We start from the raw sequence: 26,269 nt of genomic DNA, 5'->3' as shown, positions 1-26,269 counted from the left end.
ATTACATTTAGATATAATTTGTCTTCTTGTGACCCATATCTGGGGGTTCCTTTTACACTTATTTTATGCTCGGCCACTTTTATAGAGCATCAGCAACAACAACAAAGCTAATGCTGGTGGATCTACTGAGATCGACTAGTTAAGCACACTCCAGACTCTTCCTCTGTGTTTGTGGATAAATGAAGCCTGTTTCTGACGTTGCTGGTGTTCTTCTAGACGTCTTATTAGCAGCCATATAAGCTGCTTTAGCCTTCCTACAGCTGTTGTGCATCTGCAAGTTGCTTTGCAACCCATCTCCTCCATTTCATGCTGTTTATGACTGAATGAATACATATTGTGACAGACAGTTTGATTTTTGATTTGTTAAACTGTAAGTTTGGTGTGTTTACAGTCTGGTGGTGGAGATGCAGGTTTGTTTTTAGCCCCACAGGTGTGGACCTGGATCATATGAAATGGTTTCTTCTCCTTCTTTGTTCTTCTGTGAACTTTGTCTTAGGCTTGAGTGATCTCCATAGTGTTATCGTGGGATCACGCTATCCTCCCTCCCTGATGCACACCGAGAAAGTAAAGCAAGAAGAGAAAGTAATGTAAGCTGTCCCAGCTGAAGAGCCTCGTTCGCCTATCGATTAATGATTCAGTCAGTAGTAATTAGTGAGCTGAAGTGGATGGACATCAGTTGAGCAGATAAAGTGTTATTAAGTCATAACATCTGCCTGCCTTTTGTCTTCTTCATAGCTCCACTAACTCGTCCAGTCCGCTTTGTAATTGTGTAAAACGTGTCACCAGTCTCTCCTCCACTCATCATCGAGCTCTCCACACAAACAGCCGAGTCTTTCACCGGCAAATGAAGTTTAACGAGCGTCGCTGCACACGAGCAGCGTTCACGTCACCTGCAGACAGAAATAAGACAGCTGAACTCGATGGAAGTGTTGGTCACTTAGCGAGGCTGATTCACTTCAATACGAATCTCTTAATGATGATGATGTAACTTTGACACGCCAGCAAAGGCGTGTCAAACTTATTTTAGTTCATGGGCTACAAAGAGCCCAATTTGATCTAAAGTGGGTCTGGCCAGCATTCTGTAATAAGCAGTGAATCTGTTCTTCTCTTTTGGTTTTTAAAAAAAACTTTACTGCAATTTTCTCACCCACTTGGCCCCCTGCATTAATGCAAAAATAAGCTAACAACCACCTATATCAGTAAATTATCACTGATCAGTCTGATCATCATCGGTGCTCGAGGTTATCCATCAATATAACTCTGATATATGCAACAGATGGACGTAGCTTCCAGGAGTGAAGATTGAAGCCAATACTGAGGTGTCTTAAATGATGTTCTTTCTGATATCCAGCAGGGGGCGCCTCCTCTGGTTTAAAAACATGTCTTCGAGAAAATAACCCGCTTCCTAAATTTGTCTGCAAACACCTTCCTGATCGTTTTATGTTCTCAGCCGCTATTTTAAGGTGATGATGTTCATGTTGCAAATTTAGTTTCACGTTACAGAAAGAGCAGGTGATAAAGCAGGAGGAGTTTAAGCTTTAGGGCAGGAGGAGTGTGGTCAGACCCTTGTCGGGTAATGATCTGCTGTGAATTTCAGTTTATTTTGGTCTCGTCTTGACTCTATTCTGGTCTCTGATTGTGATTCTGTTTGTTCTGATGCCCTTTGATGTGTTTTTAAAGCACATTCTGAAGTTTTTCTTCTTTATTTTTAACTCTGATGAGACGATGGGAGCTGAGCTAGGAGTTAACAAAGGAACCAGTCAGGTAGTGATAAATTGAAGCTTACTGTGCTCTAGTTTATTTTTTCACCTTCACAGTCCTCCTGATGGCTTTTTTTTTTTTTTTTTCAAAATCAAGATAATGTTTTCTGAAATGCTTTCAAGTGAAATCCACCCTCAGAAACTTCTTTGTGTCCACATGCTTCTAGGAAAGTGTGTTTCTGACACGTTCCTCTCAGAAAACTGTCAGCTGAGCTAAAATGAAAAAACTGCCTATGTTTTTAGTTGAACTCTGGTTCACGCCTCACCCATCTCCATCTGTCTCCCTGCAGAGAAAACTCAAGCAGGACTTGAACTTGCCATCTACTAAACCATTTACACCTATTAAGAAGTGTTTGCGGGCGGCGAGCAGATGACGCGAGCGGCACTTTGGTGTCTCAGAAGTTTCTGAATGAACTCGAGGAACACATTTGGACCGATTCTCTGCACAGATTAAACAAAAATAAATCCACACACCTTCTGGAGCCTTTGTGGAATCTTATGGGTGTAAATTTAATTATTTAATAATTAAGAGCAACATATTTGAGTGTTTGGATGCTAATAGCTGACACTGAACTTATTATTCCTGTGTGAAAATAAACCATTTGTGTGTGTGTAGTGCAGAACTGCCAGGAGGCATTTCTCAAAGCTACCAGCTAGCAGTGTGTGTGTGTGTGTGTGTGTGTGTGTGTGTGTGTGTGTGTGTGTGTGTGTGTGTGTGTGTGTGATCCTGTCTAGCTATCTTTGTGAGGACCGAAATCTGCATTCTACTATACTTGTGAGAACCAACAGTCACTATTGAGGACACACAACCTGGTCCTCACAAATTTGAAGGCATTTAAAGGTGTTTTTGAGGCTCAAAATGTGGTTTTTGTGTCAGGGTTATGGTTAGATTTAGGGTAAGGGTTAAGGTTCGGCATTCATTTTTAATGGTTAGGGTAAGGGGCTATGGAAAGCATTATATCAATGAAGGTCCTCACTAAGATAGCTGAACGGGGTTGTGTGTGTGTGTGTGTGTGTGTGTGTGTGTGTTTATCACAGCATGTGATTGTATATGAAAGCACTTTAAGGTTGGTTGACTGGCTCACACACACACACACACACACACACACACACACACACACACACACACACTCTTTCTCCTCCTCTCCTCACTCCTTGTTTAGGGTGATTTTCGTCCCGTATTTCCTCTTTGATTCAATCTGGTTTGACCTTGTTAACCTGGTTTATTGGACCGAGCATCTTAAAGAGTTCATGAATAAAACATTCACACAAAGATGACATCAGTTGTTTCTGGTCCTGGTCTGTAATGCTCACTTCGGCGTCTGCGTTTAGCCTCAGGAGGTAGAGCAGGTTGTCCGGTGAAGCCTCCATGCAGTCCTTTAAAGTCGAGTCCATTTAACCGTGTCTGAAACGCTCCCTCCTAGAATTCACCTTAAAGCACGACAGAAAATCAGCAAAGAGGGAGAAAACATTGTTACCTGCACCAAGGGAGCGCTGTGACCGGATTGGTTTGTCTCTTTGTTACCAAAATTATAAACCATTGAGATAAACGGCTGCACTTTATTTTTTTTTAAGTTGTTGTGAGGGATGTTTGTTTTTATTTTCTTTATCATTTGTAAATATTATACAGTCTCATGTCAGTTTCTGCTGATTTGAGTATTTTACGATGTATTGATTTGTGTTTCTGGACACAGATCTAATTTATTTGAACTCAAATGTTTCACACACCAGTCTCATAGTCTCATATCTATTGATTCATCCAAGAGCAGAAAATAACTATTTTCTACTTGTAAAATGGCAAAATTGGAGGCTGGAAACTGAAAACTAGAAGATAGAAATTAGAAGCTCAAGGTTGGAACCTTTGCAGACTAGATGCTAAAAGCTAGAGGCTAGATGCTACCTGGATGCTATAAGCTGGAAGCTGGAAACTGTGTGCCTGAGTTTAGAAGTTGGAGGTTAGAGGCCACAAACTGGATCGTTAGATTGTTAATATATATATAATATTAATATGAAACTACTAGTTTGGATGTATGTATTAAAAACTACACAGTTAAGTCCTGAAAAATATGATGGTTTGAGTTAAAAGATAACTTATTTTCTTGGTTAACAGTGTGATGGGTCCTTTGATGAGTCTTGAATGTTTGTTGCATACATGCTGTGAAAAACAATCACTGTGCTGACTGTGACTGTGCTAAAAAATGTAACAGTTCTATCCTCGTGAAAATGAAGAAATACAAACTTTTATTTCCCGTTTCATGATTTTTGTAAGTAAGAAATCAAATACCTGAACCGAGCTGTGGAGGAAAGACTTTTTGTAATTATGCTCTACAAAGCTAAACTAAAACTTTCACCCCCAGGGGCAGCATTTTGCCATTTTTTTTTCTTTTGCCACATCACTATTTCCTCAGGTGGATTCTATTGTAAATAAGACTATACTCTCAATGCCTGTTTGGCTCATGGCACCATCCTATGGTGCGAGTCGGTATTACGGGAAAGGGTGCCCCAGATTGAGTTCAAATGCTGCAGATATCCTTTCGACACAAGACACAGATGTTTTGGATATAAATGGCAAATGGCCTGTATTTATATAGCGCTTTACTAGTCCCTTAGGACCCCAAGGCGCTTTACATATCCAGTCATCCACCCATTCACACACACATTCACACACTGGTGATGGCAAGCTACATTGTAGCCACAGCCACCCTGGGGCGCACTGACAGAGGCGAGGCTGCCGGACACTGGCGCCACCGGGCCCTCTGACCACCACCAGTAGGCAACGGGTGAAGTGTCTTGCCCAAGGACACAACGACCGAGACTGTCCAAGCCGGGGCTCGAACCGGCAACCTTCCGATTACAAGGCGAACTCCCAACTCTTGAGCCACGATCGCCCCTATAAAGTCATAGAAGTTGTTTCAGCACACCGTTGATCATTAATTGAAGAAGTTTTTAAGTATTTTAACTCACTGATTTACCGTTACTGCCATTACAGAGTTGGAGGATTGTTTTGTGTTGAACTTTGGTGACTGGTTAAAATGTATTTTCATGATTTTCTCGAAGCGTGTGTAGGATGGATGTAGTTCTTTGGTGTTTGTCTTCTGGTGTTCTTTGAAAAAGGAAAAGATTAAGACACCCTAAAGGATAAACCATCACATAGCATATAATAAAATCATTTTTTGTTGCAGAACAAAATGGACCTGAACAAAAAAATCCTTATTTTGACATGAGAGAACGGGATGTGCAAAAACCTAAAATCATTATCCTGCACCACTCAAAACATGGGAAATGAACTGGGGGATCATTAAACCTAACATCAACCAAACTCATGTGGAATAGGTGACCAGTCAAAACTAATTATTGCATATGAAAGGTCTTCTTTTTGCCTATATTCGATACCAGGCTCATCTTTTAGCTTTGATTCCTGTTGAGTCATAAAAACAATCTCATATAATCATTTTGTAAAAATATAAGCAGAAACAATGAGCTGATTCTGGAATGGTTCAGGTGGGAGGAATGACCTGAAGCTGTCCTTTAACCTCAATGTGTGGTTATATCTCTCCACTGTTTGTTTCATCACTTCACTTAATCACTTATATTAATAAATAAATACGAGAATATTGAGTATTTTTAGCCTTGTATTGCCAGTTTTGAGGGGCACAGGTTAAAAGTGTTGGTCTGCAGCCTCAGGCCACACCTCTAACTCACCTGTCCCTCTCGGGCTTGCCCGCCGCCCGGCCGCCATCTCCTCTCCGTGTGCTTGCTGATCTCATTACATGCTGAAACATTACGATGCATAAATTTGCACCTTAATGAAGTGACTGTAACACGGCGAAGAGTTCACAGCAGTTCTGTGCTGTGTGAGGCTTGTTGACACAGAAATATTTGCTAATTAAAGCTTTAAATAAGGCCCTCATTAGCATAACTGGTCCTGTGTTCAACATGATGGAGATTAAAGAGGAAAACGGGCTGCAGGAGGGAAGGCTGGCCCTCGAATAGTAATTTTGTTTCTCTTTTTTCATCGACTCTTGCTTCGGATTTTTCTGATGAAGTGGTGAAACCGTCCTCCTGTGTTCCCGGCTGCCGTTAGCTCTGCCATCACGCCCACATGCTCTCATGTGTGACTGCGTTAGATCCTCTCGACTCTGCCGGCCCACGTTTCCTTCTTTTTTCCATTTGCTCAGATTGAATCCGTGGTGGTTCGGAGGCGGCGTGCTTTTCGCCGCTGGATTATCTTTGCAGCCAATGAACACGCTTGACCAGAGAGGCGGAAAGTAGAGCAGAAATCCACCTTAATTAATCTGCAGGCCTCTCGGGACTCACAGCACTTTCTCCACATTATTTGGATTTGATGTTTAATTAGTTCTTTTAAATTAAAGAACAACGACTTCCTCCTTTTCTTTACTCTTCAGAGTCCTCAGAGTGTTTCCAGTTTATTAGGTACACGTATCTCAAACTAATGCGATAAATCCTGCTTTCCTTAAACTTCAATTCTCAGCTTTTGTTGGAGCTGCTGCTGACTTTTGTCTTTCTAATATTGTACTTCCTAGCTTTCTAATAATTTGAATTTTACTTTGTTAGAACATTTCTGTTACAGTGTCACAGATGGGCAGAACTGACTGCATATGATTACTTAACCAATGGTTAATGTGGTTACTGGGTAACTGTTAATAGTTAAACAGCTAACAGTAACATGAGCTTAATCAAAGCTAACATTTATAAGTGTTCAATATTTTATGTTGTTCAAACAGGATCTTTAATGACCTCCTGAAACTCTTTCTAAAGTGTTGATCAGTTTTTTAAACTCCTGTTCACATAATCACCTGCTAGTGAGGGGAGGAGCTCTGTGTGTTTAGCTGCTGGTGAGGGGAGGAGCTCTGTGTGTTTAGCTGCTGGTGAGGGGAGGAGCTCTGTGTGTGTTTAGCTGCTGGTGAGGGGAGGAGCTCTGTGTGTGTTTAGCTGCTGGTGAGGGGAGGAGCTTTGTATGTGTTCAGCTGCTAGTGAGCTGAGCACAGACATACTTAGCTCCTCCTCACTGTTATTGAGAGGAGGCGTATATGTGTGCTCAGCTACTAGTGAAGGGAGGGACTGTGTGTTCAGCTGCTAGGGAAGAGGGGAGCTTGTCTGTGCAGTTGCTAGTGAAGGGAAGGGCTGTGTACCTGCGTGTTTGCAGCAGTTCTTGGTTGATATCGATACGGTTATGAATAAGTGTCTTATCTGATGGATACTGCCAGAAGGTTTTAGTATCATTTAGTAATGGAGTATACATTTTTGTGTGTGTAGAGCGACTTTCATTTAACGTCCCTTCACAGATTGGTGTTTTTGAGACTAACGCTTGAGTGCTTTGCTGTAGAAGAAAAATAAAAGCTGACTTCATTGTAGAAACATTTAATTCTTTGCTATCTGCTAGTATGCACATCCTCTTGTTCTGCTTGACGTAGTTAACCATTTCTTCTCCAAACCTACCTTCAGTTGTCAAGTCAAGTCAGTAGAGCTGCTTTCCAGCTGTTACAATGCATCTTCTCTACTGAGATGAAAAAGATTAATTTCAAATGATAGTAAGTAAGGAGCAGTAAGTGGGAACAAGGCGTGTTTCAATTTTGTCCTGACTACTTTGAATAACCTTCAATAAGTGGAAATTCAGCATTGATATCTGCTTGAAGGGTCTGACAGCAAGTGTGGCGGCGGCAGTGACAGTTCATCCCATCTGTTCTTCACACACACGTGAACCCGTCAGTCTGACTGCGACCGTTAGCGCTAATTAAAGGTTTGCACATCCGTCCTCTCCTCCCCCCTCCCCCACCCACCTCTGTAACGGCATCATTAGCACTCTGAGTGTTTTTGTGAGTGTGTGGGGGCATGTGACGATGGCACAGTGACTCAAACTCATGTTTAACACACACAGACACAGACACACACACACAGACACACACACACTACATGTCAGGGTTTATTCTCTGATTTGGTTGTTTTGAAATGCTGCCGGCTGTGATGATAACCTGTAGTTGTGTGTGTGTGTGTGTGTGTGTGTATGTGTGTCTGTTTGTGCGTGTGAGCCGGTGTGAACACTTCTTTCATCTCTCAAAAATCAGTCTTTGTGCAGCTCGGGTCGCTCGCTCTCTCCCCTCAATTATTCATCAGCTTGTTTCCATGGTAACAGCTGCAGCCATTCTTGTGTGTGTGTGTGTGTGTGTGTGTGTGTGTGTGTGTGTGTGTGTGTGTGTGTGTGTGTGTGTTGACATGAGCAGGACGGGCTTCAACACTTCATTATTCTGTGTTTTATCAGTGATGTGGGGCTGTAAACAGGACGTTCTGCTTGTAAAGTTTATATTGAATGTTTTTGTGTTTTAAATCAAAGAACCTGTGTGTGTGTGTGTGTGTGTGTGTGTGTGTGTGTGTGTGTGTGTGTGTGTGTGTGTGTGTGTGTGTGTGTCATTCATTCAGTGTGATTCTGACACAGAAAACAACAGAAACAAGACCACATAAAACCAGAACTTGAGCTTATGATCTCACTGTGGGTCGATAAGACTTTTAGATCATGTTTTGTTACCATAATGACTAATGTAAAGCTTCAAAACATGTGCTACAGCCAACATAACGAGGGTGATGCTGACAGGAGAACCGGCGTTTCTTGTTGATCTCAGTTTCCTGACAAGTTAAAAACTTCTACAGAGGAAAGACGATGGCGTAAAAAACCCTCCAAACTAAGGACCATTTCACCTTCCTTCTTCTTCATCCTCATTTATGCCCGTTTATGCCCTTATTTTGTTCCTTTTTTCACTGTATTATTTCCCTCCCCGATTCCCTTTTTCCCATTTTGTTTTTTTTCCTTCTCTGTTTTTTGGATTTATTTCATCCCTAGTGTTCTCCCATTTCCTGTCTATTTTCTTTCTTCTTTCTCACTCTTATGCTTCCTTCCTTTTTTCTCACCTTTCATCCTTGCTTTTTCTCCCTTCCTCCTCCCCCCCCCTTATTAGTGTTCTGTCCCTTTTTCTTTTCACTCACGTCCTTTCTGTTTTTTTCCTCAGTACTAAAACACATCACAGAGGGTCTCCACTCGTCCTGTGGCTGTTGTGATTCTTCTTTTTTTCTTTTTTTTTCTGTGTTTCAGGAGTTTGTCTGTTATAAAAAGCTAAATAAATTCATGTTGCAGTTCTTGCTGTTGTGCTGCTGCAGTGTCTCCAGCAGGAGGCGGCAGAGATCAGCAGCAGCATGCCTCATTCTAAATAACATGAACAAAAATGTCCTGATATAATAACTGTGCGTGTCTCTTTCTCACTCTCTCTCTCTCTCTCTCTCTCTCTCTCTCACTCACACTCACACTCTCACACTCACACACACACACACACACACACACACACACTGACCCGCCTTCACTGCAGTTATGGTAACATCACTGTTAATACCTTTAATACTCGCACACTGACACTAATCCAGAATAATCTGCATCTGAAACACTGACCTACATGTCTGACCACTTCACTACCTGCTACTGGACACGCCCCCCAGGAGCTGACCAATCATATCATGTAAATCAGACCAGCTGCGTATGCTGAGTGGTAAGGGAAGGCTCTGAAGTACCTTTACAGCTCCCCGTTGAGCGATTTTAAAAGGTTTATCTTCGTCACCTCGCTCCTCCTGCAGACAAATCTGTTGCTGTTTGACTCCTGAAAACTGCGGCGGTGGCCGGAGGGCTGCAGACTCAGATTCCTCTGATTAAATTTTCAGTTTTAAGGGTTTAAACTCCGGTTTACACATCACAAGCTGATGTCCACAGAAACACTTTAAGGCCCAGTGTTTTTCCTTTGCCTTGCACTTCATGCTTCCTTCTTTCACTCACCATTTTGCTTTCCTTATTTCCTGCCTTTTTATTTATATCTTCACTTTCCCATTTCCTTCTTCATTCCGTTCCTTCTTAGTTCTTCATTATTTGTTTCCTTTCACACTTCCTTTCGTTTGCTTCCTTCTGTTATGTTTCAGTTCCTTGCTTTTCTTTTTTCCTTCTCCACTTTCTCATTTCCTTCCCTCCTGTTTTGCTGACCTCCAACCTTGCTGTTCTTTATCAATTTCAGTCCCTCTTTCCTTTTCTTACTTTAATTTCGTTCCCTTTGCTTTTTGTTTCCTTATTCTGTCTCCTTCTATCCTTTATTGCATCCTTCCTTATTTCATTTTATCTTCTTTTCATTTATTTCCATCTCCTTTATTGTTTCTTTCCTTCCTTGTTTCTTTTTCCCTTCTTTCTTTAATGTTCTTGCTTTCCTTTCATCACATCCCTTCCATTATTCCTTGTCTCCTTCAATTCTTCCCTTTTCTTCTTCCTACCTTTCTTCCCTTATTTTTCAGTCCTTTCCTCCATCCTTCCACTTTTCTCCTTCAATATGTCCTCCCTTTCTTCTCTCATTTTCTCTCTCTCTGTAATCCTTTTTCATCTCCATCCATCCATCCGCTTCTCCTTTTCAGGGTCGCGGGGGGCGCTGGAGCCTATCCCAGCTGTCATAGGGCGAGAGGCGGGGTACACCCTGGACAGGTCGCCAGTCTGTCGCAGGGCCAACACACAGGGACAGACAACCATTCACACTCACATGCACACCTAGTGGCAATTTGGATTATCCAATTAACCTTTTTCTTATTTCTTTGCTTTTTTCCTTCTGTTCTTTTATGTTTGTTCCTCCATTTTTAATTTTAATAATTTTCTTCAGGTCCCTTTTTCCATCTTCCATTTGTCTCCTTATCACAGTCGCACATCAGAATCCTTTTTATCTATCCTTCCTTCCCTCCAGCTGCACAAACACACATTACAAACCAGCACAGAGATATGGCAGCCTCTTTCCTCCCCTCCTCCTCCCGCTCCTCTTCATCCTCCCATCTGCGCAGACTCTTCCTCCACCCTCCCCCTCCCTGATTTTATGGAGGCGCTTCACATCTGCAGCACACTCTCTCTCTCTCTCCCTCCCTCCCACCCTCTCTCTCGAGCCTCAGGAAGCGCCTCGATGATGGTTTCTGTTTGAGGAGGAGGTCGTCGGTCATTCGGTCGTTTGCAGACGAGAGAGCGAGCAAGGATTGGGAGGTGTAGGGTTTTTTTTGGTGGCTGCACGTCTTCTGCATGGCGCTGGGGGGGAGGTGGCGCTCGGCTCGGCTTCACCATGATCGCCGTGTCGTTTAAATGTCGCTGCCAGATCCTGCGCAGGGTGAACAAAGGTAGAGAGACACAGAGGAACACTGGGAGGAAGAGAGAGAGAGAGAGAGAGGATGTGTGTGTGATGGAGGAGAATTTCATGTGCAACATACATGCAGGAGTGGTCGAGAGACATTTGCTGTAAACTGCTGACATTGAAAAGAGAGAGAGTGGCTTGTATATGACCAACGCCGGCTGTAAGTGTGTGTGTGTGTGTCTGTGTGTGTGTGTGTGGTGATGTAAATGATCTCCTGATGGATTCATTCAGTCGATGGCTGCAGGTTGCTGTGGGGCGAGAGACCCCTAGAGAGAGTGAGTGAGCGAGCGCGCGAGCATGGGGTCCTGTTTTCATGAATGTAATATTCATGGTTTGTATTAACAGGGAAGAGAAAGCAGGGCAGGCGGAGCCTGAGAGAGCGATCAGGATTATGAAATTCCTTCAGTTTGAAGCTTCAGGTGTCCAGCGTCTAACTTTATTCATCAATTTAGGCTGATCAATTAAATTTCATGACTCATTTGAGCATTTAAAAAAAAAAAAAATTATATCTATCTTTCCTCCATGCACAGTCCCTCAATCGTATTTGAAAAGTTAAGCTTTTGCCTTTTCTGTCTTGTGTTACCTACCAGCAGGCGGCACAAGTCGCCGCTGTGGCGGTCCTCGATGTCCTGAAAGCCTGTCCTCCCTTGGTGAGATGAATTCGGTGTCTGCCGCTGTAGACCACAGCTGGTGATGGTGGTTCTACATGGCCACTCTAACCAGAAACTGCAGCAGGTGGAGAGCTGGTTAACATGTTACTCAGCTGAACAAGGACTGCGTCACCAGCTGCAGTCTAAGACAGCTGATCTGGAGTTTGTTCTCTGGATTACTGAATATAGAAACAGCTGTTTTTAATTTCTCATCCCTGAACCATCTAGTTTTCCTTATTAAGTTAAGCTCAGTTGTTGTCCTGTCATGTTTCCCTTCTAGCTGGCTGTACATTGCTGTTGTGGCGGTCTCAGTCTGAGACAGTTGACCTGTAACTCATCTACAGAATGGCATTAGGAGAATGTTGCTCTGCTATTTTTATTTTCCCTCGTTGGAAGAAAAAGTTGCTGCCCTTTCCGTCTTGTGGTTTGCTGTTGACTAGCTGTACGTTGCTGTTGTGGCGGTCTTCAATGTTCAGAAACTTCAGTCAAACTCTGTCTCCATTCTTGAACTACTAACTGTTTAACCAGCTGCAGTCCAAGATGGTGGAAGCCTTGTTTATATTTCTTAGTGGACCTGACAGCTGAGCAGTCATTCCTGTTACACTTCTTTCAAGTTTATTTTAAGTCCATTGCCTGTAGTGCATTATAGTTAACATTTTTAGAGCTCAAAAAAGAGGCTAACATGTGTACAGTCACATGGACCCTTGTGGTCACCGTCTAATAATCAAATTTACGTACTCAGACCTGAGCGGGCTTGTGAACATTTAACCTTGAGTTTGTTCATGAGAGGAGGTTTCTTGTCCCCTTGTTGAATAGACTCCAACTCCAGCATCTTGGACTGTGAGGTAGGTGGATGCTCCAGTCAGACAAGTTGGATTTGTGCTGCTACAGTAAACTCAGTCTCTCATCCTGCATTCCAGTACACTCCAACTCCAAATGCAGCTATAAGCAGTATTTGCTGTTTCTACTCTGGTGATCTGGTCCAGGCTAAATTAGATTCAAAGTAGAAAATGCAGCAGGTGGAAAACTGGTTACCATCTCCATCTGTGGTTCTAGACAATAGAGGTTAAGTCCGTCCATGGGACGAGAGACTGACTGTAGACGCCTCTGATTACTGCTCCATTTGTCATCCTTGGACCATCTTTCACTTTTATTTTTAGTTTATTTTCTGCTGGCCCTAGTGTTGAAAACGCACTAGTGTTGCCCACCAACAGGCTGTACAGGGCCTCGATTTCTTCAACTTCCTCTCCAGAGGGTCTCTATCTCATGATTAAACAAGCTGTATCTGCTCTGTCTCCACGTGCACCTGGTGACAGTAGCTTGTTCCACTTTCAAAAGTTGGTCTAAGCAAAACCTGCAGGAGGTTCATGTGCTGCTGGGCACAAACACAAATTCATTGTAAATCTGTAGGAAATGCTGGATATCATGTGGATGAAGGTGAGAATACCAGATGAAAGTGTGGTTTATTTCTGCAGCAGCTCTGTTTGCCTTAAAACCTCTAAATTATTTGATGATACACTCACCAAACCTGTTGTTGGATCCACGCTAGTCTGTTATCTGACAGAACTCCTCACACTCTGATTCCATCTTTAGGTGGGCTGGATACTTAGTGATACTATTATACCCAGCATAACAACAGTATCAGTACTGAGATTCTGGGCTGTATATATAAAAATGGTGTAGTGATGAGGTAGTAAAGCAAATCTGCATTCTTTCTAATTGCCACCAGTGGTGAATGCTTTGGTTCTGATATGAAGTCTGATCGTATTGACGTCTATGAGAAAATCAACCTTTTCCTGGCTTCATTTACAACCTCAGTAAATGCTTTTTTGATCAGTTTATGGTTTCATTCAGTAATTTCAGGTCATATTTAACACAACATGAAGTCCAGTTTCTAAATTATGTGGCGCTCCATCACTTCATAAACAGGTGAAATAAACTGTGAGGTTCGCATATTTGAAGCTTTTAAATTGGTGACAAAGGACAAAAAGCTGCTTTAGTCGCTGACGTCCACATCTTGAGGAAGGAGTTCAGAGAAATTCAGCAGCCACTGTTTGGCCTCCACTTGAAAGCCAGGAAAGTTTGACTCTTCTTGGATTGCATGAGTAGTTTGTTCAGTTTGTTGGCAGCAGAAGACATGGAGGAAACCTGGCTGGTCTCAGAGTGTTATCTTCACACAGCTGGGTTTGGCTCTGGAGTCCACCCAGCCTCTTTGATTTTTCTTAATTATGGAAATAAGAAGAAACACTTGAACATGCGGAGCCCTGTCCTCAACTGGAAGCCAGTTAATCTGGAAGAGCTGAAATCCTCCTTTTCCAGTAAATTAGACGAGGCTTCGATGACACCTCCTGCGCTGAGATAATCATACAGACAAAGAAAGTTTTACCCCTGCTGTGTTCAAAGTCTTCACAGCTCTGGTTTTCCTTTGATAGTTCTGCTGTTTGTATTTGTTTCTTTGGGAGATTTGACTTCTGTTCAAGGTCTGCTGAAAGTTTGAGTGTTTGGAGAAATCTTTGAATGTGTTGTGAGGAGCGTTATAAATATAATTAAAAATTGAGCTCCAGCTCTCAGTGGATATTAATTATACAAGTGAAAACACAGTTCAGCTTGTGGCTGTAAAACCTTAGATGTTAGCTTTGGGAGGTTTTGTAAATGAATGTAAGTGGAAGAGGTTTATTTTAAAAATCCATGAGCTTGGCTGAACATCCATGTTTTTCAGGTTTTTAAATATCAAAGTAGAGAGCCAACATGTGAATTATCTGAATAAATAAACATCTGCTCAATTGTACAGAGAATTACAGCAGTGATTAAATTTGTTGGTGCGTAAAAGTTAAATAATTAGTAAAAATGCCATTAAAACATTTTGGTTCATTTAGCGGTGCCAGCTCATTTGCACATTAAAAGATGTTTAAAAACGTAAAATATAAAACACTTTGCACAGTCAGTACTGACAATTAACCCAAACGTGTGCATAAACCTTTAATTAAAAGTAAAACAACGTCTGTGCTCGGGAGGTAGGAAGTTTAAAAACTTGTACAAAAACAAATACATAATAATTTATGCTTAGGAAATTTAACAGTTAATCTCAGCAAAAGGTTTCCTACTAGTTTGATAATTGTTTCCTCTTTAGAGATGTGTCAATAAATGTTTTATCTTCTGAAAATGATTAACAAAAAATAATAAAAGTCAAGACTAACAGATTATGCAAGAGAATAGTCTGAATTGTATTAATAAACAATATGTAAATCTAGTAAAAGGTATTATATACATAAACCTCATATACTCTCATATTATTGTTGATATTTTTATATATGGATATTTACCATTGCTAATGCATCGTCACTTATTGTTTTATTTATTTAGTTTTGTAACTCAAATTTTTAGAAATCTTTTCATTTCCATCAAAGTATCTAAAACACATTGAACATATTTACAGTCTGGGTAATTGGAGAAAAAAAATATTTAAAATATTATTTTAAAAATAATAAATTAAATGATAATAGATGAATACAATTTTTAAGTACTAGTGTTTGGACAGTGGTTCCAAAAACTTAGTGGAGGCAGAAAATGGAAAAGAGCACCTGCCTTTATATTCTGTCAGTTTCATATTCCATGTCAGACCACACTTCCTTAGTCTTTGCCACCACTGATTCAAAGGATGTATTTATAGAAAACTGATGCTGATTGAGCTTCCTGAGACAGATTTAAAAAGGATGATAATACGTTTTCTTTATTACTTACGATAACTGCTGTGCTTTTCATGCAGCTCCTCAGCTGTAAATATCTCCATGATTCACTTTCTGCTAAACCCCTTGAATTCTTGAAAGGACTTAAACACATTTGCTTTATATAGATCTCCCAGTTTTCTAATACAATACATTTCTCACCCGTAGGTGGCATTTATTTTTAACATTTTCTTTTTTTTATTGTTGATTTTTCAGTTTTATTGCTGTCATTTTAGTTACCTTTAATATTGTTACTTACCTAAGTAGCATGATGTACAGTTTTGTTTTGCTGTTTACTGCACATCCTAGCTGTTTATGATTTTTATTACATATAATAATCATAGATATATAAAAAAAAAAATTTTTGCAGACGTTTGTGTATAAGACATGTATATTTTTGTGCGTTTTTCTTAGTTTTCTTGCATTTATTATTGTTACTCTTGAGCCCTTTCATTTATAAATTTTTACTGTTACCTGTCTTGCCTGTAGGTGGCGTTGTGTGTAATTTGCATTTCTATTGCAGCTGCTTAGTGATTCCTTATTGTCTGTTAGTGGTGAGGGCATTTTTGCAGACACATTTGACTGGTTGCATTTGTCTTGCCTGTAAGATGTGTTTATTATTATCAATATTGTTGTTGTTGTTGCTATCATGGAGTCTTTTTTTTTATATGTACCATTTCACAGCTACTCGTATTTTTCTTCCCTGATTGGACTCAAATGCTGGTTTCAGATGCTTGATATTTAAAGATGATGCGTGACCTCGTTTAAAGAACTGCAGCTCAGTAATAGGAGCTAAGATTGTGTGCATGTGTGTCACAGGAGATACTGCAGCGTGTAGAATGTAGTATTATCCAGTATATGTGTGTATATGTAGATTGCACTGTAGATGGAGACAGAAAAAATGAGCTGCTGCTGCTGCTGTCCTACATCTGGAGGAGGAGGAGGCTTAGCTTTCATCTTCAGTTTGTTATGGTGTGTGTGTGTGTGTGTGTGTGTGTGTGTGTGTGTGTGTATTACTCATGTTGTGGGGACCTAATTCTGTTTGCATGCTCATTTTGTGGGGACTCGACTTTCTTTTTGGGAACAAAAGGAAGTTCCCGAGTGAGATTTTACCATAAAGACTTGGTATGAGGTTTGGGGTTCACGGTAGGTTATATTCAGGTTATATTCAGGAGGTGAATGTAACGTAATGGCCTCGCTGTGTTTCTGAGCTCAGCTGCTGGAACCAAACAGAATAGATCCGGAGCAGATTAGAATAAATTAGAATGACATAAAATAGAGCCAAACGCAGAACTAAAATAGAACAACACCACACTAAAGAGGAATAAAAAGGAGACAAAACTGAAGATTAGCATTTAATTAATAATAGAAGTATTCACTTCACAGGCAATATGCGTATCTTCCCGAGTTTTCCCCTCTTTCGGGTGGATCGTCAGATTTAATAAGAGGGTTTGATCAAATGCTGTTCAAGCCTGTACCTGGTGTCAGGTGCAGTAGATGATAGGAGAGTCTCACCTGTTGTAAACTGGGAATAAACAGTCAAACCACTCCATCCAGATATATCTACATGACATCATGCTTTTAGCGTGATGACATCACCGGCGGGATCTCCCGGTGGGCTGCTGAGATTGGTGCAGACTTAGCTGGACCACCTCTGCTCTCCACAGGGATTGGTCGCTGTGCTGATGAGGTAACCGCTCTCTGGCTGTGGCTTCTTTATTCATGAGTTGACAGACTGCTCAGCAGCTGTTCAGGCTGAGAGCAAGACACACCAGTGGTCAGGAGAAATCTCCTTCAGAGCTTTGCTGGACGATGATGATGAGTAAAAGAACCTGAAGGCGAGCATACTAACGTGTTCGCTGTTTAGCTCATCCCTGATATGTTTTTCTGTGGTGGAAGCTCTGCACTGTCTGATGATGATGGTGAGTACAGATGCATTATGGGAGCCTGGTGTGGGGATACTGTCTGAGGTAATCTGTGTCAGAACTCAGCAGGTTTAATTTTAGAGTTTCACAACTAGTTAAAGGAAGCTTGGTTAAGCTTCTAAACATAATGGATAATGAAAAATAGTTAAAGGATGAACAGTTTGACTTTTGAAACCAGTTGGATGAATTGGTGGAGCATTTGAACCTGCTGAAGGAACCAATGAATTTTTATATATTGGAAACGGCCACTGGTTGTATATTTGTATAGTTTAAATTAAATTGTTGGATTAACTTTTGAAATCTCCTGTTGTCTCCAAAACCAGTTGATTGAACTGGAGCTTGCTAAAGGAAGCAGTCAAGGAAAACCAGTTTGCCATTTTAGTCTGGATCCATGTAGAGGACGTAGTAAAGCCTCTTAAACACTTTAGGACCAGGAACTGAACCGTCTCCATTTCAATTAAAGGAACTAGTTGCTTTTTGAATGTAGGGGCAGTGAAAGCATTTAAAAACAGTGATGAGAACTGGTAGAACCTCAGAACCAGTTTGTGGGACAATTGTGGAATATATCCAGTTAGATGTACCGCCAGGTACACTGTTGATAAACTGGATATAGTTTAGAATCACTTTGAAGGACCAAAACTTTGGAAACGCGTCATGATTTTTTGTGAGGTATATGTCCAGCTAGAGGTGGTTCTACGGGTTTAAAAACAAGTCAGAAAAACCGGGCTGGTTAGTAGGTTTGAATTGGTAAGGGTCGCTTAGAGGAAAAATCTGAGCTTGGAGACCAGTTGAAGAAATTGGTTTATGTTTATACCCAATTACAGACACTAGTGGAGTCTCCAAACCAATCAAACAGACCATGTTGATGAGATGGTAGAGGTCAGATACCAATATTGAGGAAGGTCTGTAACCATTCTGTCAAAAAATCCCAACTATTTAACCAGTTTTTAGGAAAGGCTTTAAAACTAGTCAAAGGACCCGATTGATCCAGTTAGATCTGGTTAGAAACAAGTTAGAGTAAATGGTTAAGGTCTGGTACCTTCTACAAGAGGAAATGGAGATTTGGACTCAGTGCAAGGTGATGATGGGGGTTTATATGCCATCAGAGCCACTGTGTCCAAACTATTGAAAAGAACCTGCCTTATGAGGCGTTACTTCTAGCAACTGGAACCAGTTAAAGTCTGGATCCAGTCTGTAATATTCTTGCATGTCTCCTTGTGTTCCAGATGAAGGGCCGTACACGAAACACTCCGCCGGGTCGCGACCTCCAGATGGAGCGCTGGCCATCAGGAGGCAGAGTATACCAGGTAACAAACATTTTTATAATCAAAGTGTCTGAATCCACCAGCTGAGCTCATTAACACAGCTGAAAATAGAGCACGCTCAGAAACAGCTGATGTTTCCCATTTTGTGACCTGAAGAGGAAGATGCTTGCAGTCGCAGTTTATCTCCTCCCACCTGGAGCTGGTGTCCTACTTGTGATGTCTTTGTGCTACAATCAAAAATTCTGTGAGAATAAAAATTGCATCACTGATTTGGAGAGCCGTCAGACTGACGTCAGAGACAGCCTAGGGATGATATCGTAGACGTCAGAACTTCAGTTTTAGGTCTTTCCTCAGCTCTTAGTATAAGTGGGTGCCTTTGCTAGATTAGAAAGACTTTGAGGGACATAAGTGTACTGTGATTGGTCAAATGTATCAGTGCAGCATTGGTAACCGCCCTTAAAAATGAAACTAACCAATATTAGCTGATAAGCTTAGCACCCTCTTCTTCAAATATGGTCATTTCTTACTCCAAAAACACCAGAGCTCTAATACTGAAGCTTGAAAACACGGATTGTAGAAACGAGTGGGTGACATCGTAGAGGCTAAATCATCATATACAGTCTGGATTTCCTAGCCCAGATACCCCTGATGTTAAACTCTTTAACAAAGCTCTGTTCCTTTGAGGGAAACTTTGTGCTGCTTCCTTCAGCGTAAAGCTAACTTTAAACTAGAGCTGGGCGATAGAACGATAACGATATGTATCGCGATATAACTTTTACTCGATAGAGAAATTAAGCTATCGCGATAGACCTCGCCGCTCTTGTCCTCTTAAAAAAAAAAAAAAAAAAAAAAAGGGTCAGCCAATCCAAATCAAGTAGCGCAGAGCCGAACCAATCACAGCCACAGCGTCACGTCGCGTGACTTGTTACATACAGCACAAGTGCCACGCCGCATGTGTGTTTGTTTGGGAAGCAGCCAGCGGGTAATGGAGCCAGCGGGTAATGGAGGAAATGAGTGTGCCGACTAGAAAAATCAACCGAGCGTGACCGAAGAGAAAACCAATGATGGTTCCAATGCCGGAGAGATTGTCGAACGGAAGAGCCATAGAAGTTCCGTAGTGTGAAGGTACTTCGGCTATTTCAAGTCTGACAAAAAACAGAGTAGCGTGCACTGTAAATTGTGCCGAAAGCAAGTCTGGAAATACAATAAACTGGTGCATGCGTCACATTGTGCGCCACGTTATTGTTTCGGTGAAATGAATTTCTACAATACTGTTACTGTTAATTCTACTCTCTGCAGTGTTTAAATGCTTACATATACACACAGTTACTGTCCCTCCACACATACGACTCGGTTCTGCTTCTATGCCCCAGCTTTGTTTACTTTTTCCCACCGAGGCTTCTAGACTTCTGATTGGCCAACATTTCGGTACGGTTAGGAATCTAGCGCCACCTGCTGCTTTGGCATGTTCATAGCAGCGTTTTCCTTCATTTCTGCCTTTATGTGTGGACGGGATTATTTTTTAAAACGAAAACGGAAAATCTCCGTTTTCAAAAATACCCGTGTACGTGTGGACGTAGCCTCAGTCTCTGACTGGAAGCGCTAATTCGTCATTCGGCTTTTGTCAGACTAAAGTAACTGTTACAACTGTTTGAAAAGCTAAGCTATACAACAAGGAGAGATTGAGAATTTCCTTTTAGTTCTCAGTTTATTTGATATTGACAAAAGTTAGTTTTGTCTGTTCTTCTGTAAAACAAACTAAGATTTATTTTTAGAATTAATATTTTGTTTCTAAGTGGAATTGACAATTTAGTAGTCTGTTTCGTTTGTTCTATTTTGAAACTTAAACGCTTTAGCGGCTGCCTTTTGTGTAGTTTGCAATATTTGCCTTTATTTATCTGAAAAAGTCTCATGTTCCTTAAGTACATCTACCCTGTTGAACTTATTATGGGAAATAAATATTTAAATAAAAACAAGCTGCTGATTATTTCACATTTTACTTGTGAGCAACGGCACATTTAAATCTTACAAATATAGTTATTTGGCTTATATCGTGATATATATCGTTATCGCCTGAAATGAAAAAAAACATATCGTGATATGAAAAAATCTCATATCGCCCAGCTCTACTTTAAACCCCCCCCCCCCCCCCCGCGCTGCTGACACCAGCGCCGCTGCAGGAAACTTGTTCATCTTGTTTTTTTTATCAGAGATTTGAGGGTTTTCTATTTCCGAGTGTGAGTCAGCTGTGCCGTTTTCGAAAAGTTGAAAAGGGCGCTGCTGCTTTTTTTGTAAAGCCTCTTTGGAGGAGGAAGATGAGTGAAGAGGAGACGATGATGGTCACTGCCAAAGACTGATCGTCTTAATCCTGCCTTTATGAAAGAGGATGAACCTGATTTCAGTTTCATTACCTTATAACTGGTCACAGCCCATCGTAGCAGGTCTGATCTGAAATTCTCTCTCTCTCTCTCTCTCTCTCTCTCTCTCTGTCTCTGTCTCTCTCTGTGTGTGTTAAATATTTCATCTGTTTGATGAAATATAGATGGATGACAGAACAGAGGATGACTTCATTTCTCCTTTTATCCAGATTATTATTTATTTTTTCCATGCTTAAATAAAGAGAGTAGAAGCTATGCAGTCAAGAAGAAGAAAAAGCAAATAGGAATAATTTTTACTGGAAGAAGAAAAGAAAAAAATCCTTAATGGCGAGGAAGAGCATTCAGTTCATCCCATGTCCCTTTTTGCAGATGAGTTTCGGGGATGCACGGTGGTGGAGTTGATGAAGAAGGAGGGGACGACGCTCGGGCTGACAGTTTCAGGAGGAATCGACAAAGATGGGAAGCCTCGAGTTTCAAACCTGCGGCAGGGAGGCATCGCGGCCCGGTAATGTCTTCTACATCTGGTCTTTGTGTTTTTAGGACTTGAGCCAAAAAACAAAGAATCGCCATTGAGACTAACTTTGGAGTTGTGCCAGGTATTTTCAGTTGTTTAAAGGGATGAGCAATCTGATATAAGATATTAAAAAGACAAAACGTGTTCTACATCACTTTGTACTTAGTGAAAACCTATAGATTACATGAATATTCCACATAGTGGGCTCCAGGGATGGCTGTAGCCTGTAGCTCAGGTGGTAGAGTGGGTCATCTACTGATCGGAAGGTTGGTGGTTCGATCCCTGGCTTCCCAGCAACCTCCAGCAACCCCTCTTTAACCAGCCTGATAATATATATTTTTCTCAGCCGTTACCCTCTAGGCATAGGTGACTGGGCTGCAGCAGGAGCCTGCAATGTACGATCAACTACCAGCTACAAAGCGACAATGAGCAAAAATGACACAGAACACTTTGGGTGACTGATTAATGGATATTGGTGAAGCAGTGGCAGTTATTAATGTTTAGCAGCATCCTTTCTGGAACAGCCTCTTCTTAAACGAACTCATTAAGGTTTGATTAAGTAAAATTAAAGCTGATGTTTTGGCTGTTTGCTCAGGAGTGACCAGCTGAACGTGGGCGACTATATCAGGTCTGTCAACGGCATCAACCTGGCCAAGTTCAGACACGATGAGATCATCAGTCTGCTGAAGAACGTGGGTGAACGGGTCGTCTTGGAGGTCGAGTACGAGCTGCCGCCTGTCTGTAAGTTCTGCCAGCAGAAGACGTGTACACTCAGCTGCACCCGGCCGGCTGCAATGTTGATGTGTTGTTGATGTTCTGGTGTGTTGCAGCGGTGCAGGGGTCAGGGGTCATGTTTAAGAATGTGGAAGTCACGCTTCACAAAGAAGGAAACAGCTTTGGTTTCGTCATCAGAGGTGAGGCGAGTTCTGTTTGTGTGTTTAGAATAAATCAAAATAAACATGGTGATGTGATCGCGTGTTTGCAGGTGGAGCCCATGAAGACAGGAACAAGTCCCGTCCCATCGTCATTACAACCATCCGGCCAGGCGGCCCAGCAGACCGGTACGTGGCCTCTGACCTGTCTGTCTGATTTTTGTCCCTTGGGAGCCTTTGTACAGACTAAAAACTGTTCTCTTTCTCTTTTACCTGCAGGGAAGGAACCATCAAGCCAGGTGATCGGTTGTTAAGCATTGATGGGATTCGTCTCCATGGCAGCACACTTTCAGAGGCCATGAGCATCCTGAAGCAGTGTGGACAGGAGGCCACGCTGCTGATTGAGTATGACGTCTCCGTGATGGGTCAGTCATCAGTGTCCCCTCCCAGCAGAGCTTAAAGCGTTAATCAGTTAACATCAGAACTGTGCAGGAAAAGGAGAAGGTTGTGGGGATTCAAGCTGAAATCTTGCTTGTACTGGTTTTGACATTTATTGTTATTAAATTTGAAATTACATTTAATGGAAAGTTTGGGTAGAGGTAGGTTGCCAGGGGGCTTACAGATGAGAAACGATGCCAAACAGTGTGCCAGGACTGCAGCTGAGCTCGAATTTGTGTCCATCCTGATATGTGGATATTAGATACAATTTTGAGATGTTCATTGAATGACAAAAGCAATTTAAAGAAGTAAGTTTGTGTTCTGCAGAACTCATTAATGTTTTTCTGTAAGTAGAAAAATAATAAGAGAGTAGACCATAAGTACACTGAACAAAAATATAAACGCAACACTTTTGTTTTTGCTCCCATTCCCCATGGGATGGACGTAGAGACCTAAAATTCATTCCAGATACACAATATAACCATCCCTCCCAAACAGTGGTCACAAATCAGTCCAAATGTGTGGTAGTGGGCACATCTGCTATATTGAGATAATCCATCCCACCTCACAGGTGTGCCACATCAGGATGCTGATCTGACATCATGAGTAGTGCACAGGTGTACCTCAGACTGCCCACAACAAAAGGCCACCCTGGAATGTGCAGTTTTGTCTCACAGCAAAATGCCACAGATGCCACAAGCAATGAGGGAGCGTGCAATTGGCATGCTGACAGCAGGAATGTCAACCAGATCTGTCGCCCGTGCATTGAATGTTCATTTCTCAACCATAAGCCGTCTCCACAGGCGTTTCAGAGAATATGGCAGCATCCAACCGGCCTCACAACCGCAGACCTCGTGTAACCACACCAGCCCAGGACCTCCACATCCAGCAGGTTCACCTCCAAGATCGTCTGAGACCAGCCACCCAGACAATTTCTGCACAAACTGTCAGAAACCGTCGCAGGGACGCTCAACTGCATGCCCGTCGTCCTCATCGGGGTCTTGACCTGACTCCAGCTCGTCGCCGTAACAGACTTGTGTGGGCAAATGCTCACATTCGATGGCGTCTGGCACGTTGGAGAGGTGTGCGCTTCACGGATGAATCATGGTTCACATTGTTCAGGGCAGATGGCAGCTGAGAATGTCCCAGTTCTTGCATGGCCAGCATACTCACCGGACATGTCACCCATTGAGCATGTTCGGGATGTGCTTGACCGGCGTATACGACAGCGTGTACCAGTTCCCACGAATATCCAACAACCTCGCACAGCCATTGAAGTGGAGTGGACCAACATCCCACAGGCCACAATTGACAATCTGATAGACTCCATGCGACGATGTGTTGCACTGCATGAGGCAAATGGTGGTCACACCAGATACTGACCGGTTCTGGGTCCCCAGACCCCCAATAGCGCAAAAAACTGCACATTCCAGGGTGGCCTTTTGTTGTGGGCAGTCTGAGGTACACCTGTGCACTACTCATGATGTCAGATCAGCATCCTGATGTGGCACACCTGTGAGGTGGGATGGATTATCTCAATATAGCAGATGTGCCCACTACCACACATTTGGACTGATTTGTGACCACTGTTTGGGAGGGATGGTTATATTGTGTATCTGGAATGAATTTTAGGTCTCTACGTCCATCCCATGGGGAATGGGAGCAGTAACAAAGGTGTTGCGTTTATATTTTTGTTCAGTGTATGTCCCAGGAAACCAGTCAGTTTAAATGAACTGTATCAATTCTGCCAAGATGATTGGTCAAACGTTTAGCCCGAATTATGGCAGAAACATGGTTTTTTTTTTTAGGGGCACTGTGGAGTAGAGAAAATCCAAAATAAATTCAAACTTGTGCAGCTAATTTTATTTATTTATTTATTTATTTTTTATGTAATTAAAGATGTATGCTGCACAATCATTTAACCCTGGAAAAAGAACAGTTACTAATAGATACTGGAATTTCCATAACACTCATGCACATGATTAAGTCGATATAGACTTTTGATCCCAACTGTATTATGTGAAGTCCTGTTCTTGGTTAACGTTAACATTAGGAAACAGTGCATGAGAAGTATTATTTTGTATTTATTATCTGAAACCCAAAATGTGATTTTTGGTTAAAATAAAAGATCATTTGTACTTTGTACTGTGTAGAGTAAAATTCTAAAAATTTACCAACATGTGAAGAAGAGTATCATCTGAATTATAAAGATTTCAGATGATTAGTTTATTTGGAACTTTTACATAAAATTAAACAGGACCCAGGATGGAACCCTGATGAACACCGTTTGGACCGTTTGTAAATTACACGATGTAAAAACTGTAAAAACTTTGTCTGTTTTCCCTCCTTCAGACTCTGTTGCCACGGCATCAGGGCCGCTGCTGGTTGAAGTTGCCAAGGCGGCAGGGTCTAGCCTGGGTGTGGCCCTGTCCACCTCCATGTTCTGCAACAAGCAGGTCATCATCATCGACAAGGTCAAACCAGCCAGTATAGCAGACAGGTATCTAACCTCTGACCCTGATGCTGTTTTACTGTTTTAACTGCATTGTTTTATTATTATTATTTATTGATTTCACGTATTGAGCATCGTTCCAGCTGCTTTCATTTTGCCTAAAGTGGAATTTCAGCTTATTAACTAATATTACCACCGTTTTCTTATCTTATTATTTGATTCTATGTAAATTTGGTTATTTTAACCACCTTGTCATCTTTCAGCTTCATTCAGTCACACTTTAACTTCAGTATTTGTGCAGAAACTGAAATATTTTGTTGCACTTTTAACTGCAGAAATTTAACTTATGAGTTTTGTCCAAGTTCAGGTTTAAATTCTCTGTTTATTTTTGTGTTTTTGTGTAGGTGTGGTGCTCTTCATGCAGGAGATCATATCCTGTCCGTTGATGGGAAGTCGATGGAGTTTTGTTCCCTGGCTGAAGCCACTCAGCTGCTTTCTGCTTCCTGTCAGACCGTCCGCTTGGAGATCCTGCCACAACACCAGACCCGACCAGCCCTGAACGCACCACAGCACGGTATAAACGTACACACATCACATCCGACAAGGCCCTGAATGCACCACAGACCAGTATAGAGACACACACACACACACACACACACACACACACACACACACACACACACACACACACACACTCAAGAGGCCCTATAAAAGATTATGTGAAGAGAGGAGTAATCTTTTATAAAGCCGTGAAAGACACACACCTGTGTATGCATGACAGTTCCTCATCTGGCTTCCCAGTGAGGTATCTCGATGCTGTGATCCAAGCACCTGCCTCACCTTTGACCTTTCCTCTTGTCTTAACCTAAACACCCTCCTCTGTGTGTGTCTGTGCAGTCAAGGTGCAGCGTAGTCCCCGCCCCCTCCCCTGGGAGACCGGAGGCTCTGCCCCTATCCTCCCCCCCTACCACTACAACACGTACCACCCTGACCAATCAGGCGCCAGATCGCACAACCGCCATACAAACAATCCTCGTACGTGCACCTCTCTCACTCTCTCTCATGTTTTCTGTTGAGAGAGAGA

General features: G+C 41.9%; 1 protein-coding gene across 13 annotated transcripts in view; it reads left to right on the top strand.

Moving 5' to 3' along the window:
• grip1 (glutamate receptor interacting protein 1) overlaps positions 1–26,269 on the top strand; it is a 67,249-nt gene that overhangs the window by 23,802 nt on the left and 17,178 nt on the right. For 6 of the 13 annotated variants that reach the window (XM_026146165.1, XM_026146162.1, XM_026146163.1 and 3 more), the window contains exons 2-10: positions 18,493–18,573; positions 21,279–21,414; positions 22,019–22,164; positions 22,254–22,337; positions 22,409–22,484; positions 22,575–22,720; positions 25,086–25,233; positions 25,590–25,759; positions 26,083–26,220. In XM_026146165.1, the coding sequence (XP_026001950.1) occupies positions 18,493–18,573; positions 21,279–21,414; positions 22,019–22,164; positions 22,254–22,337; positions 22,409–22,484; positions 22,575–22,720; positions 25,086–25,233; positions 25,590–25,759; positions 26,083–26,220 (1,125 nt within the window). Of the gene's footprint in view, positions 1–10,460; positions 10,953–16,980; positions 17,264–18,492; positions 18,574–21,278; positions 21,415–22,018; positions 22,165–22,253; positions 22,338–22,408; positions 22,485–22,574; positions 22,721–25,085; positions 25,234–25,589; positions 25,760–26,082; positions 26,221–26,269 lie in introns of those variants that run through there. The other 7 variants (XM_026146170.1, XM_026146168.1, XM_026146164.1 and 4 more) reach the window with 6 other exon arrangements.

This window comes from Astatotilapia calliptera, chromosome 17, assembly GCF_900246225.1.
Source record: "Astatotilapia calliptera chromosome 17, fAstCal1.2, whole genome shotgun sequence".
NCBI classification, from domain to species: domain Eukaryota; kingdom Metazoa; phylum Chordata; class Actinopteri; order Cichliformes; family Cichlidae; genus Astatotilapia; species Astatotilapia calliptera.
The sequence above is the reverse complement of the archived record's forward strand: the minus strand, read 5'-3'. Positions and strand labels throughout refer to the sequence as shown.